This window comes from Chelmon rostratus, chromosome 13 (assembly GCF_017976325.1).
Source record: "Chelmon rostratus isolate fCheRos1 chromosome 13, fCheRos1.pri, whole genome shotgun sequence".
Classification (NCBI taxonomy): Eukaryota; Metazoa; Chordata; class Actinopteri; order Chaetodontiformes; family Chaetodontidae; genus Chelmon; species Chelmon rostratus.
The window spans coordinates 8,291,212-8,312,670 of record NC_055670.1 but is presented as its reverse complement, the minus strand read 5'-3'; the positions used below and the strand labels follow the sequence as shown (position 1 = coordinate 8,312,670).

General features: G+C 51.3%; 1 protein-coding gene across 2 annotated transcripts in view; it reads right to left on the bottom strand.

The window, feature by feature from the left end:
• bcor (BCL6 corepressor) overlaps positions 1 to 21,459 on the bottom strand; it is a 33,749-nt gene that overhangs the window by 7,835 nt on the left and 4,455 nt on the right. Inside the window, exons 2-9 of one of the 2 annotated variants that reach the window (XM_041951185.1) lie at positions 14,872 to 14,953; positions 11,463 to 14,648; positions 9,983 to 10,039; positions 9,334 to 9,499; positions 7,935 to 8,276; positions 6,576 to 6,860; positions 4,853 to 5,166; positions 3,338 to 3,625 (exon numbers count right to left, since the gene is read on the bottom strand). In XM_041951185.1, coding sequence (XP_041807119.1) covers positions 3,338 to 3,625; positions 4,853 to 5,166; positions 6,576 to 6,860; positions 7,935 to 8,276; positions 9,334 to 9,499; positions 9,983 to 10,039; positions 11,463 to 14,648; positions 14,872 to 14,874 — 4,641 coding nt within the window. In that variant the 5' untranslated portion in view covers positions 14,875 to 14,953. The remainder of the gene's footprint in view (positions 1 to 3,337; positions 3,626 to 4,852; positions 5,167 to 6,575; positions 6,861 to 7,934; positions 8,277 to 9,333; positions 9,500 to 9,982; positions 10,040 to 11,462; positions 14,649 to 14,871; positions 14,954 to 21,459) is intronic. The other variant, XM_041951186.1, reaches the window with a different exon arrangement.

The following is a 21,459-nucleotide window of genomic DNA, read 5'->3' as shown; positions in this document are numbered from 1 at the left end:
TATGCTAGGCTGCACAAACCACCTCCTTCACTTCAAGTGCAAAGCTTTTGCTTCAGGCTGCAGATTCAGAGTAGAGTTCAAGTGCAATAGGAGTAAAAACGCCTTTGGTCCCTGTGCAATAACCTGACTGCTGACTGCAAGTCGAGTTTCCCATCTGGATTACTAAACTGAACTGATGGCACCAGCCCACCAAAACAGGTCACTGAGATATCTGGCCTGCCACCAGTTAACTAACAACCAGTTAGAAAGCTATCCAGCTCAGTCTCTACCATTAATAACTTAAAATGGTTAATTGAATTTGTACCATCCACTGACTGCAGACCATGCCATACTACATTTTTATTGTGAAGCCATTAACCCTCAAGCAGAGTAATGTGTGCCAACAGTGTTCTCTGTAAAGACTTTGTGGGTCTTTGTTCCCTCAAAGGTCGACACGTCGTTTGCTATTGGTCAAAGGTGCAAATTTGAGAGCCAAAGTTCACCAAAGTTGAACTTGAAATGTCAGTGTGGATTTTCTTTGTCTCCATAAGTGAATCTATTAATTACTGCAATTTCCAAATTGATGCTGGTCTGACTGGGCACCTAAAGTACGATGTAGTCCCTGTCTTCGCTTGGATCATACATGGATTTGAGAAGGAAAATCAGAAGTGATTCATGTGGGGAGAATAAATGACAGATTGCACCTTTATCTAAGCTTTCAATGGGCAGAGCTGAGGGGCCCCAAGCCCCGGCACGAGGGGGAGAGGGATGAAGACATCCGCAGAATCTCTCCTCATTACCATTTCAAATGCTCAGAGAGCGAGGCAGATGAGGGAGGGCGAGAGAATAAAAGGGGAGCGAGGAAGAAAGAGAGAGTGGGCTTTCGTGTGCAGAGGCACGGATCGCAAAACTAAACGAACATGAAATATGCACACTGTCGGCCGGGCATCGGGAACAGCACAGAATAGTTGCGCCAGTGTTCAATTACATGCATGTGTGCATGACGTGATCCTGCATTCGGCGCGTGCAGGTCTGTACACGAAAGGACGCCTGTGCATGTGCTCGCACGGTAACAAGCTGCGTTTCTCTGTGCGTGTGCGCTCGAAGTGAGCACGTAGGCTGCTGTGTGTGTGTCTGTGCGTGCATCTGTGTGTGCATGAGGTGATTCTGAATTTGCATGCGCAGGTCTGTGTGGGTGTGCGACAGCAGCGAGCGTGGAGAGTCGTCGCTCTGTGCAGCATATGGAGTAGAACACGTCAGGATGCCTGTGCATGTGCTTATTGGGTCATAACGGGTGTTTCGCTGTGCATATTTCTGTGTGTGTGTGTGCTCATAATCAGCATGTGAGCTCCATGTGCGTGTGTGTGTGTGCCTCTGTCTCTCAGGCCCTCATATCTCTCTGCCTGTGTGTGATAAGCCCAGAGCTTGCGGCGCTAAAACACCAGCGTGAGACAAGCGCTGCGCGTCTACAGGCTTGTATGCAAGTGTGTGTGTGTGTGTGTGTGTGTGTGGGGTGGTATGCATAAATTGGTGTGTCTCTCCGCGCACGTCTTGTGGGTGTGTGTGTGCGTGCGTGCCTGCGTGCGTGTGTGTGTGTGGGAGCCCCAGGGGTCTGCCCCAGGCTTATCACACACAGGCAGTGAGAGACAAGCTTCCTGAGAGAGAGCGAGAGAGAGGGAGAGAAAGAAAGGGAGGGAGGGACGGAGGGGGGGAGGGGGGAAGGCGGGGGTGTTGTTTGCGCAGCGGTCAGCGCCTTGTTTGTGTAGTCTCAGGTTTTCTCCTCCCTCCTCCCTCTTTCCCTCTCTGCACGCGGAGCGCAGGAAGGGAAAAATGCGAAGGGGGGGGGGATAAAAAAAAAAGGGAGAGGGAGGGAAAAAAACGTTCGAGAGAGACGCATAAATCAGAGAGACGAGCCAGCTTCTCTCCAGCACGGCTGACTGAACCCTGCTGCTGCTGCTGCGCTGCACCCTCTGTGTGTGTGTGTGTGTGTGTGTGTGTGCGAGCGAGCGAGCGAGGGAGAAAAACAGCCGCCGCCACTGCTAACCACAGTCACCACGGCACATTAGAGGGCCATTAGAACGCGATTATACTCCCAGTGCTTACCTCTCATTCACACTTTTGCTCTCTCCCACTCCGACTTGCACGCACGCACACACACACACACACACAGGCCTCATCATCATAAATGTGTACAACAAACACACACAACCATAAAGCAACCGGTTAATGAGCAACAAAAGATACCCACACCTATTTACAGTTCTGTGAAGATACCTCTGCTGGTGATAAAAATTATCACGCGAACACACACACAAACACAAAGATGGTGTCAGAGGCGAGCGAGAGACGGAGTGGACACGCACACACACGCACAGCACAATGTGCGGCTCAAGTGGCATTAAAACCACTTGGATCAATAAATCAATTTGTAACATCTGTGGGGGGTTGGGGGGGGCAGAAACACAAGGGATGATGGAGAACAGACAGCGGGCCATCCAACTTTAATTAAAAGCTTTCAGAGCAATGGGAGTTGAGAAATTCAGCAGAATATACACCAGCCTCATTCTTCCTCGTATGTGCGGAGAATGAGAGGTTCTGATTCAGCAGCGAGCGATCGGCAGCTACACACAAAGAAGAAAAAAAAAAAACTTCCGATGCTAGAGAGGCAGCGAGCATCAGTCTCCGTATAATGATCCCACCGATCCCTCATGCTGCCTGCGCACGCACGTTTGTGTGTGTGTCTGTGTGTGTGTGTGTGTGTGTGTGTGTGTGTGTGTGCGCGCACGCCGCCTGCGTGTGTGAGTGTGTGTGTCACACTTCGCCTCACGGAAAATTAATGAGATGTGAGTGCGGAGCGAGGCAAGAGGAGGGGAGGCGGGAGGGGAGGGCGCGCTTGTGTGTGCGCTCGCGGGGAGGAGGAGGAGGGGTGCCAGCGACAATCTGAGTCACAAAGAGAGGAAGAGAAAGAGTGCTGAGAGGAAAGAGGGGGGAGGGAGAGAGCGGAAACCTGAGAGAGAACGAGAGCAGCGGGCAAGGGGAGCAAAAAAAAAGATGGAGTATGGCGAGAACAAAGCGTGAGTAAGGGTGAAATAGAAGGAAATTATACAAAAAGCAAAAGAGGGAGCTAGAAACAGATGACAGACGCCAGAGAAGAATCAGATGGAGGAAGACAATTTTGGGGGGGAGGAAAAAAACAAGTCGAGCTATGTCTGCCAGAGTCACAGAAAGGAACAAAGTAGGGGGAGAAAATGAGCTCAATTTAAGAAGAGAGAGCGAAGATTTGGAAGAGACGGAGTGTAAGAGTGTAAAATATGAAGAGAGAGCGCAATAAGGAGGGAGGATGAGCGCAGCCTATTACCTCGTAGCCCAGCCGTGCCGCTCTCTGGAGCAGAGTCTCTCCGGCGTTCTTGTTCACGATCAGCCGACGAGCCTCCGGCGGGATCGGACGCACCGCTGGGGGCTCGGCAGGGGGGGTCCTGTGCACCCCCGCCGCCGCCTCCGGTGGGACACCGCCCGCTCTGCCGTTGGCCTGGGGCTGCAGGCAGGGCGGACAGAGCGCGGCGGGGGAGCAGGGCTTGACTGGAGAGCAGGGATAATGATTAGGAGAGGCGGCTCCCTTCCTCGGAGCGCCACGCTGCTCACTCAGCTGAGGAGAGAGAGAGAGAGAGGGAGAGAGAGGGAGGGAGAGTGTTACAGCCGCTGCCACAGAGCAGACGGGACACACACACACACACGCATGCACACACACACGGACACTCAAGGGCACATGAACACTTCACACAGACGTATGCACACACACACACTCAGGCGATGCACGCACACTCACACAAACATATAATCGTTTATGACAAAATAATAAAGCGGCACAGACAAAACTGATAAAAAGTATACGACTGTCAGTGGTGAAATCAAACCAATAAGAATAATCATATTTTAAATAAAGCTTGATGTTTATTCTCCCTTATCCTCGCATGTAATTGACTCTCTATATATAACTTAAAATATAGATGGATTGTTCATTACAGCATCTGTGTTTATGTGTGATTACCGTGTATGAGAGACGCGCTACGCATCACTGAAACACACACACGCACACAGATTTCACACCAACTGTTCACGCCCCAAACACTGCAGGTTGGCACGCCACTTTTCTTTAACCGCTAAACCAACACAGCCTTTGGAGCGACACACGAGAGAGGGAGTTGCCTGCCTCTGTCTGCGTGTGTGTGCGCCTGTGTGTGTGTGTGTGTGTGTGTGTGTGTGTGTGTGTGTGTGTGAAGTGCGCGCCCTCTCAGTGGAATTCCATGTCGAAGCAGCTGTCAGGCTGAGGAGGAGCAGGGGAGGAGAGCGGCGCGGGCGGAAAACAACTAGCCTTCTTTTTTTCTCTCCTTTTTTTCTCCCCCTCAAATTTTCCCCGTGCTCATTTTTTTTCCCCCCTCTTTTGAACTCGGGCACTTCATACGCTCGACCGTGGCCGCCACATTCCTCGCCGTGTGAGCGAGGGAGTGTGTGCGCCGCTGAGTGTGATGTATAATTGCTCCGGGGTTTTGTTGTTATGTCAGGAATGCTCACAAACACACAAACACTTGCAGCCCTGGCACGCACCTACACACAAAACAGCGCCGATGACACACGTTCGACAATTAAGGCCAGAGACGAACGCACATGCATGCCGGCGCTCCGCGGGGAGTCGCTAAGGGCACGAGGAGGTCAAAGCTCCAGCAGCCCTCTAAACATTGTAAACATACTTCCTTCCTCTCCCTCTCTCTCCCAGCTGCATAATCAGAGGCGCCGACAGGCATACTGAAACAGACTCCGCTGCCACAAACATCCAGACGCCCGTATCGTGGCCAGACACCCTATCAGCACTCACCTTGTCATCTTCAGCTGCTCCCAGATCAGCTACACAACGCTGGCCCGGGCTGTTAGGTGTGGCCTCTTTCCTCCGCTCCCGCTCGCGCTCCCTCTGACTGGTGTGTTTGGTCTTGCACGGCCGCTTGCCCTTGGGTTTGTCCGTGTCACTATGGCGACGGGGCTTGAGGGGAGGGGCCCCTCCCGCGGACGGCGGCGGGGCCGGAGAGGGGGGGCCCCTCCTGGGCTCCTTGAGGCCACGGTCACCTGAGAAGGGGCCCAGCGGTTGCGCCCTGTCCTTCAGCTGGCTGGGGGGAAGGGGAGAAGCGGCTACTCCTGGAGAAGGAGGAGAGGGAAGAGGGAGGCAGAGTAAGCGGCTGATAGTGTGAGAGCTCAGTGGAAGGGGAGGATGGGAAGGTATTGCAAGGCCATCTCTCACCCTCTGTTGGTTTATTAATGAGTGCACAGAGCTGTCTGGGAGCGCAGCATGCCTGCTCGCTCAGGAAAATAAGGAGAGAAAAAAAAAAGAAAACACACACTTGCAGGCTCACATAAACACCCCCGTAGTGACTTGTGTGCTCTCATTCACTGCAGCAAGGACACTGCTGTGAGTAATCTCCTTAAACAAATGTGGCACTGTCTGGTTTCAGCCTCTTATAGTACATATTTACACAAAAAATAAAAACCTGCCCTTGAAACCACAATGTCAAAATGCTGTTTAATAGCTTAATGGAAACGTATTTCCTCCTCAGGATCACTGCGAAGCATTTCTAACTACTCAGCAATGAGATCTAGGTCTGATTGGTGTTACAATGTACCTTTTAGAATAAACAGCACATTAAATCGACTGAGAACCAGTGAGGAAGAAAGTGAAATTATGCATGTTGCTTGAATACACTGCACAGGCACTTTCCATGTAACCCCTTGAATGAATGTGTTTTATCTGATTAGTGGAATCAAGGAAGAATAAAGAAAGACAGCCCTGACAGACACATGGTGGAATAACCACATTCATTGTCAAAAAAAAAAAAAAAACGCGTCTGTTGCCACGGTGATGTTATCTAAAAAGGTGAAAGCACAAAAAAAAAAAAAATTCAGTGGCCAATCAAGGCCTATGGTTTCTGCAGAAAACATAAAACCAAAATCTCCCCTGCTTTATTCACTCCCTTTAATCTCTCTCCTGCCTTTTATTCTCTCTTCGTCTGTGCCTCCCTCTGCTTCAGTTTGGGCACATGAATAAGGGAAAGCCCTGGTTTTAATAACTAGACACACACACACACACGCAAACACACGCGTGCGCGCGCACACACACACGCAGCCCTCCCTTTCCCTCTGACTGGTCTTGAGGGGAAAAAAAGAAAAAGAAAAATCACTGATCACACATTAGTCACACTACACCTGCCCACGCGCATCTCCACCAGCCACTTCCCTCATTCGCACTTTCATCGCTCTCACAGAGCCGGCTGCAGACCAGCTGAACAAAAAGCCCGAAACCACAGGGGAGGAGGGGGCATTTCGGCTTTTAGTCCCCAGGTCCCGTTTCTGATTCCCCAGCCTTTTCTCTGGCAGGAGGAAGCATCCCCTACCTCATTTCCTCTGCGCCCTCCCTGAAGGCTCACGGGAAATCCCCCAAAAGACAGACTGCTCAACAAGAAAGTGAAACGTGAGCCAAAGATAGATTTCCGTTACCCTAGCTGCACTCAGAGATACAGCAGCGGTTTGCACGGCTGCCGCTTCATTCTTACCATTAAGTAGCTTCTCGCAGCCCCATTTCCTGTTGATGTCGGCTCTCTGCGCCGCAGCCCTGTCCTCCGGCTCGCCGGCCCTGATCTTGCGCTCCCGTAGGCTCTGGGCCGGGGCCATCAATCTGGGCTGGGGCCACGGCCTCTCCTGTTTGATCAGGGAGCCGTCGGGCGAAGCTGCGCCGCCAGCGGGCTTGCTGAGCCGCAGCCCCTTCAGCTCGATGCAGACCTTGAGCTTCCGCACCTCGTCGTCGTCATCTTCATCAGGAACGGCCTGCTCGCGCTCGTCTGCAGACAACGCAAACACATAAATATACTGTTAGCTATCTCTCATTTATAGCCTGGAACCGTCGTACTGTGAAAACAGCTAAATGCAACAATTTTGGTCTTTTCAAGTTTTAACCTCAGCCAAAAGATAATGGTGGATAAACTCAGACATGCACTGCTCAGACAAACACAACAGTTATTCTTTAAGTGTCATAACACGCATAACACACCCTTTGAAAGATACTACTCTCACCTTCTGCAGCACACAGAAGTATTGTATATACATAGTACATACCGGCCTGCAAACAACTGAGCACAAAGAACAAAGGCCATTAATCACTACATTCTCATGGTTTGTAAAACCCCCTCTGAGCCTTACATTTAACACACACGCACTCAGGCAGGAGAGGCACGGAGCGGGATTTGAAACAGACAGATTGAGGAGTAAAAGGGGAAGAGAAGTCAAGAATCGGGCGGAGACACAAAGCAATAAAAACCGGAGAAGCAGAGGGAGAGTTCTCCCCCCTGAAATTCACGGGGGACGGGTATTTGACTCGTCTGCCAGTGCCGGGGAGAGCAAGCGCGATACCGCATGCCAGAAATAAAAAAAAAAAGGGAACCCAAACAGATGAGGGAAAAAAGAAAGGAGATGAAAAGAGAAGAAAAGAGCAGCTTTGAAGAGGGTGGGTAAGCGCAGCAGAGGAACTGCAGAGCCGAGAGAAGAGAGAGAGAATGGCTGTCCCTCTTCCTCGCTTCTCTCCCGCACTCCGCTCAAAGGCAGGATTAAACACTTCTCTGAGCTGGCTGCCACACAGAGCGAAAGATGGGACAGAGAGCGGTAAGAGGGGGGAGAGCGGGGGTTGTGATGGAGCGGGCTTAAGGTGGAATTGATTGGGAAGGAGGAAGCGACAAAAGGAATAGAACGATTTTTTAAAAAGAACAAGGGATGAGACAGGGCTCAGCATAACACAGGATGAAGGGAAAAGAATGGGCGGAATTAGATGCACTGAAAGCAGATGAAAAGAGGGGCGAGGGGGGGTTTGAGGAAAATGGAAGCGGCATGTGGGTGACGAGGCATGTTCAAGAAATTCTCACCCGTAGAAATCCTGGCTCTTTTCTCTGGGTGAAACACCCTGTCCCCTTCGTCCCTCTCTGTGTCCTCCGGCTCAGTCTTGAGGCCGAGCGGCCGTTTCCTGGTGGGTCCAAAGCCAGGGATGACCTTCTCCTCGGGGTACCCTTTTGCTGGAGTCAAAACTGGGGGCACACAGTGACCTCCTTCACACTCTCTTATTGCCTTCCTGGCTCCATCCTTTAGCCCTCCTTGACTGGCACCTCTGGCCCCATCTCGGGCCCCGTGCCCCGGGGACAGAGGCTCCTTCTGGCCGCCACACCTCTGGAGGACTGGAACTCTGTTGTTGGTGTACGCCGGCCGGACACCTGAGCAAAGCAGAGACAGACGGAGGGAAGCGGGGCAGGGAGGAAGGGGGCAAAGATGAAAGGGAGACAGACACATGGGGAGGGAATACAGACAGACAGACCGCAAAAACCAGACAGACAGAAAGAGCGCAGGGGAAACGAGGGGCGGCGGTGAGACGGGGTGGGGGATTGACAGAGGGAGAATGCCAGTTAAACACCAGCCAGCTTTTATTCTGCTTTAAAGACAGGCAGTAAAACTTTGATGGGGTAAAGACTTTTTAATCTGATGTGAGCCGAGCCAGCGGGCTGACGGGTTCAGCGCAGACGCTCGCACTTCCAGCGAGGAGAGGCAAGAAAACATCCTGCGCCCTCGCTGCGCACGGCGACTCCCATCCCTCTCCCTCCCCTTTCCCTGTCCTCCCCCACGGCATGACCGCACCACGCCCTTCTCACACTGAGCGTGACTCCCTCCCCCCCCGCTCCCCCGCTCTCCTCGACTCCCTCTCCCTCTCTGTCTCTCTCCATGCCATAATTAGGCTCACACGTCAGCCGCGGCCTCGCTCCAACACACAGCTGGGCTCCCAGCCAATGTAACTAACCCCCGCCTCCCCTTCCTCTCTGCACCCCCCCCCCCCCCTTTCCGTTGCGCTCTCCCATCCGCTTTCACCCACTAACTCTCCCCCTGCTTTCACTCTCTCGCTCTCTCACTCACGCAATCTCTGCCCCTCCTTCTCCTCTTGCCCTCCCTCCCTCTCGATCGTCTCTCCGCGCAGATAAGCACAAAAGACTTCTTGAAAATAAAACTCCCCCTCTCCGTCTCTCGCTGGCTCGGTCGCTTGCGCTGCCTCGCTTGTGTAAGAGTGTGTGCATGTGCACGTGTGTGTCGAGTCTGTACGGAAGAGCGTGTCTTTTTTTAGAGTGACCCGGTCTTGCCTCAGCATTTGCTGCAAGTGCATGTGAGTGTGTACGCGCACCTATTGTTTGTGTGTGTCCCTTTCTGAGTGTTCATTTGCAGAGTGGGTGCATGTGTGTGTGCGTGCGTGCACTACGAGTGTGTGTGTGGTGCTAGGTTACTCACCCTCCCTCTCTCCCTGCCTGGTGGTGTGTTGGCAGTGTTCCAGCGCTCGCTCTCTGTGCTGGCCGTCTGCCAGCTCCCGTCCTGCTGCCGCTGCCGAGGCAGACACACACACACCGCCGCCCTCCTTCTCCTTCAGCTCCAGCTCCGAGAACCGCATCATTGCCCGCTGTGCGCACACACACACACACAAATGCAGAGAAAACCCATGAAAACCACTCATCGTCTGCCCACGCCGCACACACACCTCTCTAAGCCTCAATCTGGCCTCAACAGCTAAAGAAGCAAAAATTGCGTCAGAAATCACATTGTCTCAAAAATCAAAGAAAATGCCAAAGAAATTAAACCCACACACACAAACACACACAGGACAAAAAGGTAGACAGATAAATCACAAGCATGGCATCAAGACACAGATTAGACTACTGCAGCCACTGTGAGTCCATGCGCTCTGGGGCTTAAGTCCTGGCATCTCCCTTCCTGAAACATAAACATGGCTAGGAAACATATACATCTAAGCCCTGAGGCAGAGAGAGGAGATGAAAAAGAGGAAAGAAGGGAGTGGGGGAAAAAAGGAGTGTGCAGCGATACAGAGTACAAAGGAGACAGAGCCCATCAGAGGCAGATGTGATAAGAAATGTAAAGAACTGACCTCCCAGTTAGCTGCAGGTTGACTTATATTACTCCCCTCTCGTGATATGACTTCCATCTAAGCAATTAGAATGGGGGGGCTCAATATATCTGTCCATCATTTCATCTTTTTTTAATGAATTTATGTTATGTTTCTCCACATGTTTCTTTATACACAATTGGCAGCCACAATCCCAAAATAACACAATCAAATTAAAGTGACTCAACAGGTCAATTAACACTGCATCAAAACTATCAAATGATTTCTGAACTGCACGAATGGCAAATTTGAAAAAGATAATCCAGACAATGTGTTCATTCCAAGCCTGATTGATAACGCTAATTCAGTTTCAGCTACCTCATTTTTTTTTTTTTCCAAACAGACTTCTACATTGAATTTTTACGTGTCCAGAAATAGAGCGTTTGATAGCTTTGTGTTGCAGCTGTACATTGACAAGCATGACACAGACAAAACCACAGTTTTCTAGGGCGTGTTCACAACATATACAGACATGTGCAACCTATAAACATATCTGCCTCTGAGCCAGTGGACAATGTAGCATAGGATTCATTTGTGTTTCTGTGAGGAGCATTGAGCACAAGGAACCAGAGATAACAGTCTAAAATAAATGGCTCAATGTGTGTATATCAGTGACAGGGGATGATGGCCAAGTGTAGGGGACGTCGCTGTAATTGTGCATTTACAGGTGTGGTGTGATGTGTGTTAGGAAAGAGGGTCTTTTAGCCAGTGGTGTGAGGAGAATTATGAACTTGGACAGCAACCAGGCAGGGCAGCACAGGCCATCAGGGGGAGGAGGGTTAGGGGAGGATAGCGACTGGCGGATGGGGGCATGCAGAAAGCCTAAGAGCGAGCCCTCCACTGCCCTAACCTTGAGGTTAAGCATAGCCAAAGGCAGTGTGAACTGTGAGGCTGCCACAGTCATGCTCTGGAGCTACAGTATACGGCTCTATAGCACAGTCAGCAGCACTAACACATGCTTTAGCCCCAAGGCAGTTACACAAGGACAAGCACGTACGGACACACAAACACGCACGCACAGAAATAACCTTTACAATGACTGCTCGCTAATCAACATACAGAGACGGCAGCCCTGGTTAACCTTTGAACTGCCCTCCCTGATAGAGGGCCTCAACTGGCCTTGCACCAGCTCACTGCGACAATGATAAACTAAGGGGAGGGTCAAGCCTATGGCCAGGACAGTTGCATGACAGCACTTACATTATTCTGTGCTGTGTTGTAAATGCGGTGTATGCCAATTACATGCAGGGTTTGTTTTACAGGCAGAATATTGCAGCACGGGAGTAAAGACAGTGGGCCTTTGGGGTTTATTCCTGCGTGGATGTTAGAACTGAAAGTGTTTGAAATGTCTGCACGTAAGAAACGTTGGTCGTAATGACCTCTCTCCAGCCCACCACCAACTTGAGCCCGATATATCCTGCGCTGCATATATTCACACGCACGCAAGTGTTAATGGTCTTACCTGCAGAGCTCTCTGTTCACGGCTCAGCTTGCTGGAGTCAGCATACAGCTCAGTGGTGACACATTTAAAGCGGTCGCCAACGTAGCCTGAGGAGTTTGCGATCCTCTTGGCCAGACTGGATCTACGAGAGCCTTTAGATGAAGTGTGGCTACCCTCTTCTTCTTCGTCCTCATCCCCTTCACCTTGAGACTCCCCAAGGTCAACAATACTGTCCTCCTTTTCAGTGTCCCTCTCGCACACCATCTCCTCTTTCACCACATCTGTGCAGTGCTGAGTGAGGTGAGGAGCACGGCTGTCTCTGTCCCCTTTGTCCTTACCAGAGCTGCGCTCCCCGGACGTGCGGGCGCAGCGCAGAGTGCTCTGGTCTTGGTCTCCGGGGTCTGGGCTGGGGCTCGGCTCCTCCGGGCTCTCCTCTGCTCGGGCCACCTGTCCTGGAGAGGCTGGGGATGTGCCAGATGTCGCCCCAGGACAGCCTGTGTCCTGGAGAGCCTTTGGTTTCCCAAAGGGAGCTTCTGGCTGTCTCTCAGTGTGATTGGGCTTAAGGGAGGGGCTCTGTCCAGAGTGGACTGGATAAGGATGGGAAAGGTGGTGTTGGTGTTTTGGCTCGTAGTCAGTCTTTGTCAGATTTTGGTTACTATGACAACATTCGTTTTGGTTAACCTTGGTGCTGGTCTCAGCAGAGGGCTGTTTGTGGGCTGTTGGGGTAGACTCAATATCTGTGTCTGAATGTACAAGGTCAATGCAGACAATCTTCTCTCTGGATGTTACAGAGGAAGAAGGGGTTTTGCTTTGACTGCCAGCCTGTCCATGTGCTCCTGCCTCCCTATCAACCTTAATTTGGCTTCCTTCGCCTGTCTCTTTCCCAGTGTTGTGATCTCTGTGTCCCCCGCATTCTTCGACAGCTCCCCGGGGTTTCTCCTGTCCCCGGGACTTCAAAGCTGCATCTCCCCTTTCTGGCAGCTTGTTGTCTGAGTGAGTCTGCATCAGGGGATGGGCCATCTCCTGCGAGTTATAAGTGAGGTATTCCCCTCCTGGACCAGCTGGGAGGTTGTGGTATGGTAAAGGGTGTTTTGCTGCTAAGTGGGTTGGGTAAAGGCTGTTGCTGCCCAGCAGTACTGGGTGAGGGTAGACTGGGCTTTTCCCTGCAATTGGCAGGGAGTGAAGCGCCATGCCATCAGGCATGGGGTAGTGCAGGTATCTGTTGGCATAGGCCAAACTGTGGTTCAGGTAAGCGTCACTTTGAGGAAGGTAAAGGTGCCCAGGAGGGTGACCATTCTCTAAACAAGGCCTCTTGTATGATGACACCTCTGGAGTTGTTTCACCTCTCTTAGTGGTCTGAGAAGACTTCTCTGTTCCGTCTCTGTGGTGCCCCACGACTGGCGTATGTTCTGATTGGCCGGGGCTGTGTTTGACCCAGTCACTGTTGGATTTCGGAGAAAGAGGCCTTGAGCTGACCAGAGAGGAGTGTTGAGCAGATGAAACATTATGGTTGGGCTCCCCTATCCTTGGGCAGGACGAGCTACGTTGCTGAGGGACGACTCTCTCCAGACCCTTGTGTTTGATGACAGAGGGTGAGGAGCCTTTGGCTTGTGAAAGGCCGTGGTCTGTGTTTGGCCTTGGAGAAGGGGGCAAGCCTGGTGTGTGCTGCGTATGGGAAGGAGAGGGACTAGGTACAACCCAGGAGGAGTGTAAAGTGCTGATCATCTCTGGCCTCTCTGGAACCTTTGAAGAAGTGCTGCTAACCACAGAGTGAGGATGGGAGGGAGGGGAGAGAGACATGTTTTCCTTTAGGAGCTCTCGGCTAGGCGGCAGTCCATAACGTGCGCCTGATGCCATAGGGTCCATCTTAACTGGGAATCCATTAGGAGGCAGTCCAAACTCCAGTATTCTTCCAGACAAATCCAAGGGCTTCTCTGCTGAGTCTTTGGTTGCTTGGGGTTGGTGAGCTGGTCTCTCAAAATTGGGTTTGGTGGGTGACCTGCTGGGTCTCCTTTCAACCCCTGCACTCCTGTGCTCAGGTGCCCCTTCTCTTGGCCTAGGCTTGTGGGGGCTGGGCCGGGCGGGAGAGGGCTGCTCTGATGCCATGCTGCTCACAGAAAATGGATGGGGAATGGACTGCGTGGATGAGGATGAGGCAGATATCGAAGAAGTGGAGGAGGTGGGTGGCTGGCCTATCCTAGCGACTGGCCTTTGTAAATCCAGTGAATTGTCAATGAGAGCAGAAGGAGGGGGAGGTTGGGGGAGACGAGAAGATGCATGTGGAGAAGAATCAGTGGGCAGACTGTTATTACTCCCGCTGCTGGTGCCACTAGTGCTAGTGCTACTGGTGTTATTGTTGTTGTTAGAGCCCTTCCTAGAGGGAGGTCTGCTTGGTCTGCTGCTCCTGCTCGGGGACCGGTCCCTGTCTATAGCAGCCTGATGGTGCTGAGAATGAGGGGAAGGTTGGTGAAGCTGCTGTGCAAATGGAGGTGCAACACCAAGTCCCTTGTCCTGGCAGTGTACCAGTGACGTGGGGGCCACTGTGACTGCTGGAATCCTCATAGGGGGTGCCACCAGAGGAGAGGAGATGGGAGAAGGAGGATAGGGGGGCATATAGTAGAGCCTCTCAGCAGCAGAGGCGGCTGCAGCGGGGTTAACATTGCCCCCCTGGGCTGCACACAGAGAAGGATAGGCCAGGTGCTGGGGAAGATAGGGGTTGGGTTGGCTGAGCAAGGAGGCTTTGTACATGTTTAGAGCCGCATACTTGGATGTGTCCATAAAGGGATACATGCTTGCTTCAGGGTAGGGGCTGAGCCATGGCAGGCGGAGGTAACCACCACCAGCACTTGCCAAGCCCAGTTCAGATGCTTTATCTCCAGGCCCTACTCTGCGTTCCAAGCCTAAACCTTCAGCTCCAGCTCCAGGAACCAGCATAGGCTTGTGGAGACTTGGAGGGGTGCCTTTGTAGAGGCCCAGGTATCCATTAGTGGGCTTACGACTGTCCAGAGGGCCTTCAGGCTTGTAGATGAGCTCTGGAAGACCATCCCTGTTATAAGTGAGGGGGAGGCCGGGTGTCTCTCGGCTCTTCTCCGCTGGCAGAGCTCTGATTCCTTGGTATACAACCCCGCCGTGGAGACGAAGACCATCGTGCATCAGAGTGCCTCGGTCCAGCCCCATCGCTGCCAGTGGTGTCAACCTTGCATCCACCTGCAGCAAAAAGGGGATACCATAGAAGTAAATGTGACAGATCAGATCCCTCAATGAAAATTTGGAAAATATGACACTGAAACAGAGCACAAAAGCGTTTCTTAAAGTTAGGTTAGCTGCGTGCGTGCACACAGTGAAACAGACCAAACGTTAATTTCCAAGCAACAGTGACTCATGTGACAAATGAGTGTGATCGGAGCGGAGCACGAGCGCAGGGACTTGCCATGTTTTGTGTGATGTGGTTCCCTTGTCTTAGTTCCAGGTTGGTTTGTGTCTCAGCATCGACATCACGAACAGATGTTGCCCTGTGGAGGTGAGCAAACAGTTAGCAGTCAGTGTCTTGGCTCTGACACACACACACACACACACACACACACACACACACACACGAAGAGTCCCGCTGCCAAAAAATGTCAGTTTATAAAATCTCCAAAAACACAAATTAGAAATGAAATATCACACATTCTTTCATTTTTGGAGCAGGCAAACATAAATAATATTTCAAGATGTACATTGTTGCTGTACAGCAATCAAATGTGGCACGGAGATGTGAAAGTGAAATGAGACGCAGGGAGCAGGCTGAAGGTACAAAGAAAAGACAGATAATGGCATCGTTAGTTATAGTCATCACACTCTTCCTCTCTCTCTCACACACACACAAACACACACACACACACACACACACACACACACACACACACAGAAGTAGTCGCTGGAGATGAAAGCACTGTGTGGGCTCCCCTCCCCTCTCATCCGTCAACACCCCTCAGCAACCCCCACCCCGTCCTCCTGTCCCCCTCGCCTGACCCCCAGCCTGCCCACCCCGTGGGCTAGACGTGCATTGTGGGGCTGCGTCTATTCAGTCACGTTCCTCACACACTGGTTTTTCTGTGCCCTCTTTGACCTGCTCTCTCGGCTGCCTCAGCCAGCGAAGCGAGCAGAGATTATACATCAGAGACCACTTCGGCGGGAGACCATTTACCGCCCGCCAACACAGAGCCACAGATCAACAAACACTCACACCTACGAACACACGCAGAAGTGTAGCATGTGAGACAGAAAGAGACAACTACGCCAAAAATGTACGATAAACCATTGATTCAACTTCAGAAGCTACAACAGAGGACAGGTATAATGATAAAGAACGTGGCCATGGAAGTGAAAATTGTGTTTCCTTGAGGCTTTACCAAGATCCCTTTGTTTTTAAAATGGCCTTTAAATCTGCCACTGTTTTGTATACATTTGAATTTCTTTTAAGCGCTGGAGCATAACGGAGCTGTTATTTCATGTTACGGAGATACGAAATGAGCTACAAAAGGACTGGTATCAATTATTAATTAGTGGAACATTTTTGGAAATGGCAAACGTCATAATTGGTCTTTAAGATTTAATTTGTGCTTTTATCTGGTGGGTGCTAATGGGGCTGGATTTAACAACTTTTTTAGAATACAGCTACAAAAAGATGGCTTTTGCCAGTTTTGGGTAAGTAGCTAACCCAAATGTGTTTCTTTTAAATGCGTATTTGTGCATATAACATATAGGTCAAATGTGAAGCTTGACTTTTATTGATATACAGCGAGAACATGGACAAGACCTTCACGTACTGTGGTGGCAGCAAATCTAATACATCAATTTTAATTTATAATTATGTAATGGTTCACTTCAGTGGATATGAAAATCTACTTTTTAACAACTGTGACAGGCCTGCCTCTGCATAACAGAGTGAGGGATATCACAGTCGAGTGAGGGGGAAAAAAACAAAAATCTTTTTTGTACAAATGGCAAAATGGAAAAAAAAAACACCTATGAGCTGGGTGACTCAAGTGCCATCTGAATATTAACAGAGTGGACTTCCTAATTTCAAAAATCCTCAAACAGGTGAAACAACAATGGAGGAGGTGAAATTACTGCTCTCAGCCCGCAGATTTTATTTAAAAGGAAATCTTGACGTTTGAATATTGGACTTGATGACTCGTTTGGTCATTTCTGCAGGCCGTTTGTTATGGGATTGACTGCCGGAATTAGGTGGGAGACACACACACACAGAGAAGTGCTTTTAAAATAGTAGAAGGGAAGGCTTGCCGTGCTCGGCGGTGCTGAGAGCAGCAGAGAAACTCGGCTCCTCCATCATCGCAGAGAAACGCCTCTGAGCCTCGCTGCCGCGCCGCTGGCACGCCACTTTTATTGCCGTGACCCGGGGGCCATTAATCAGCCTGTTGTGAGCCCCCCTCGGCACGGCTCCTCCCTTCCCCAGCGCTCCCATCCCCCCGCAGCCCCCGTGCTCCGGCTCCCCAGGGCCAGTCCCGCTTCAACAACATCCGCATGTTGAGACGGTGTGCGTGCATGCGTGGGCACAAGTGCAGTGTAGCTGCGAATGTGCGCAGGGCCACGTGTATGCGTTTCTGCAAATTACAGACATTGTTGAGAAATCACATCACTCCTGCTTCCTGCGTTTCCTGGAGCGACACATGCAGCTCTCGCTCCGTCTCACGCACGCGCGCGCGCGCGCACACACACACACACACGCCCCCTCTTCCAACTGAAAAGTCTGCGCTCAACGAGACCAAACACGACAACGAAAAAAATAAGCCTCTTATACAAACGCAGATGTTCAATGACATGCTGCCTGTGTGGACATTTCCGTCCAAACGAACGTGGCGACGTCTCTCTCCGTGGAACAGAGGGGAAAAAAAGGACCGCAGCTTTCAGACCACTGAGAGAGGAAGCGGTCTGCTCGTGCATAGGTGCGCGCAACAAGAAGTCAGTCAGGTGTCGTACGGCCTGTTATTACTTCACAGCGTGGCCACAGTGCGCGGCCACGGCGCCCGTCTTTTCCGTGAAATGAATAGCAGTCCTGCGAAGATGACAGGCTGCGCGGGCCTCAAGGTCAGGATCAAGCGCTTGACGGCGCACTGCATGCACCGCCGGGAATAAAACGCAGCTTTTGCATGCGCGCACACCTGCAGGCTCTGAACTGCACGCTGAAACCTCGTAAAAAATTACGCATGGGAGGGAGTGCCACATCGGTCACTGTGCTATCACCAGTATGGTAATCCTTTGGTTCATGCTGCGTGTTATTGGGGAATAGATGCTAAATAATACAATACTGTTACAGTCTCATAGACGGACGAATCTGATTTCCGACGTCTCCTTGTTTTTTAAGCTTCCAATAAAAACTAATGGGGAATTATTTAAATATGGTCGATAGTTAAATTGTCTTTCATATATTTCATTTTAGATTGGACAGAACTGATGAAGTTTTGTTGATTTGACAGGCTGTTGCGTCATGATACTTATACAAGATTCTTCATATTGTTTTCAGAGCAGAGCGTTTCACTTATACATGCAATGCGTTTGTACTTTAGCCAATAAACCGCCACTTTACAGCTGGACTTAATTACACTTCGTGCATGCATAATGCCCTTGCAACATTGCAAATCACACTGACAGCACCATTTGACGCTTTGTCAGCAATGGGACGGCGCAGAAACGGCACAGTGAAGAAAAGCAGAACACTTCAGGAATCGGTATAACTTCTCTGACGGCAGAGTCGCCACTCATAACAAAACCACACTTTTCAAGTGCTGCTGTTGGTTGAAGGCTGCACTTCAACTGTATCTTGCTCATGCTAGAGTTGGCTGCCTGACTCCGGTCCAGACCTTTCTGCCACGACACATCAAAACAAATTACTACAGGAAACGATAGAGACGAAACATTACAGGAAACCATCTGGAAAACTCGCGCCAGGCGCAAGAATTAAAATAAAACACATCGCATCGACGTCGCACCCCGAAGTCTAAGAAACAGCAGCTTTGAGCCCACACATTTCAAATCTGCAGGATATTTATACTTTCAGTGAGGTCTGAACCTGCAGTAAAAAGAGCTTTTTGTGCCTGGGTGGTGGGTTATCTCGCATTAGTGGCCTACAAACCGGATGCTTTGAGCACACTTCTGGAAGAAATCCTGCTATAGTGTGACATTATGAGTGGAGGGACAGAGGGTGGAGGAAGAGGCCGCGTGTTGACGCCCGGCCCCGCTGCTAAGAATAGTTTGCGCAACAAACAACTCCCGACGGCCGCCCAATCCATCACACTGGTCGGCAGCGGCAGGCTGTCAGGCGGGGGGGCGCAGCGGTCGGAGCCGCGTTTATAAAGCAGACCGCTGGAGCGGAGCCCCGACTCGCGCCATTAAACAGAAAACCACCGGGCGTTTTTAGCGGAACCTCGGCGAGCTCTGCATCCCGGTGTCGTGCGCTTGTTGAGGGAGGAGGAGGAGAAAACAAGGGCAGAGGGGGAGACTGACAGAGAAAGACAGAGGGAGAGGGAAAAAAAAGACAAAAACAAACTCGCCTCTCCCTCTTCTCCCTCTTTCTGACGACAATGACTTGAACTCTCCGTGACCCGCGGTATACCAGCCTACGCACCGGCACCGCAGGACTCCAGTCCAGCGCTGTCGTGGTGTGCGTACCGGTAATGGGCCTGTGCGCGTGTGGGAGACGCTGAGGACGGACGGCGGAGCTGGTTCTATCAGTACCAGCAGCCTCCTCTCTCCCTCTTCACAAGTCGATAAATAACCAACAACAAACGCAGATCCTAATTTAAAGGACCCAGGGCATCAATCGTTAGCAAACGCCTCCTGCGTGACCAGGATATGGCTGTTGCGCGGCCGGGTTCGCACGTCTTCTCGGTGGTGGAACGGCAAACTGGGAATGTGGGTCTTTGCTGTGTAAACGGGAGCGCAGGCACCCTCTCGCTCTTTGTCCCTGGAGCTTTGCCAGGCTCTCTGAAGCGCAGAGCTCCGATCAGCTCTAAAAAAAAATGCAGTGTGACGCAGGATAATCTCCGCAGCGACGGGGGTGGGGTGGGCATAAACACGGATTAAATGCGGGCGCGCGCGCGCGCACGCACCATCGCGCCGCTCTGTGCTTCTCTCTCTCTCTCTGTGTGTGTGTGTGTGTGTGTGTGTGTGTGTGTGTGTGTGTGTGTGTGTGTGTGTGTGTGTGTGTGTGTGTGTGTGTGTGCGCGCTCCCCCGAAACGAAAGGAAATCTGCACACGCTGCCGGTGAACAAAATAGAAATCAGCGGGAACAAATCTTTGAGGGGGGGCGAAGACAAATATAAAGAACGCGGACCAAAACTACGGCATGACTACTAAGTACACAGCCTCAGGGCCACACTCTCACCAGCATCAACACCCTGCATCAAAAAGGGAGAAGGCGAGGAAAAGAACGCGTGCCAAATTTTAATTGTTATTGATTATCAGGCTGACGTGTGCCAAATGGTCCAATTGATCATCTCAATGTAGACCCGAGAGCGCAATCTATGGAAAGTTGACATACTGTTTGTCAGTGACATAACAGTGCGGGCTGAACAGAGACAGAGGATATGAGGGAGAGCCAGAGGAGACAGAGACGCGGAGAGCGCTGCTGCTGGTGGAGCGCAGAGCTGGAAAGAGCCAGCGGCGTCTCCTCAGCTGTCACATTATTAGCGCCGAGTTGTAAACAAGGGGCCCCTGCCTCCTCCCGGGCCGCTGCACAGCCGCATGCAAGTCGGTGCACGGTTCAGTCCTCCCCCCCCTCTGCAGCACGGCCGTCAACAACGGCGACATTGTGAGCCCCCCCGCCCCGTGCTGTCACTAGGGCCCGGGCGGCGGCTGCTGAACTGGCTCTATTCATCCCGGGCCAAATGGGGACTAAATGGCCCTTTATGCCACCAAAGGACCCGATTGTAATAGGGATGCGCATGCACGAGTCGACCCGCGTTTACCGGAGGTTTCTTGACTCTCCTTTGAAATGCTGGCGTTGCTTTCATGTGCTGGATGTTCCTAATGAAAGCTCACGACGCTTAAAGGACTCACACCGCCGATACACGCGCGCGCACGGCCGCGCCCGCCGCATAGGATGAATAGTGTTTAACGAGGAGGCTTAATTATTGGTGGTGCGTAATTTAGGCTGAATGAGTGTCAGTTTAAACAGGTGCTCAGTCAGTGTGAGGTAAACCCAGCGTTCACACCTCTGACATGGCCTAGATTTCTGGCTTTTTAAAAGGTCACACATGTGAGAGTGCCACATGAGCAACGAGACTGCTGTGGCCTCGATCACGTACGTTCACGACACACATTCATTCTTCACCACTTTTGAGCGTTAACTTGGTGCTATGGAGCAGAGTGACGGCCCCCAAACCCTGGTCAAAACATAGCCAACACGAACCCAGCGATGTGCCATCCAAACAGATAACACATTCCTGCTTTGAAGGCGGCTGCTGTAATAAACTCCTATCGCCATCGCCCCGCTGCGCTGCCAAGCGTCTGCGGGATTTCGTCAGAGAGACGCCCGAGGCGCCGACATCTAAGACCCAAATGAGGAGGCCTGATCAAGACTGAGCCTGCAGAGACTCGGATGGGGGAGCCGAGGTGTGCCATCATTACTCGGCTGCTAAATCAATCTTCCGATAGGCCAGAGAGAGGTCAAAACTAAATGCAATCACAGCGAGGATTGGATTTAGTCCCTATTCATATCACATCACCGCATCTAACATTCATCAGAGAAACCATTTACTTCCAAATGTTGATTCTGGAGACATGATTATTATACTTTATATAAAAGAGGAGCTTCGTGTGTAAAAACTGGACCTTAACAGCCCTGCTGCAGAGACATCAGTGTTAATATGTAAGACACAGAATAATGTGAGATGAGCGGTTTTACGGGCCGTCCTGACCGTCTCTGTGCCGGAGAAACAGTTCCGGGGGCCGACACATCTCTGCGGGGAAGTGATCCGTGCGCTCCAGACCTCGTCGAAACAAAAAGCTTTGT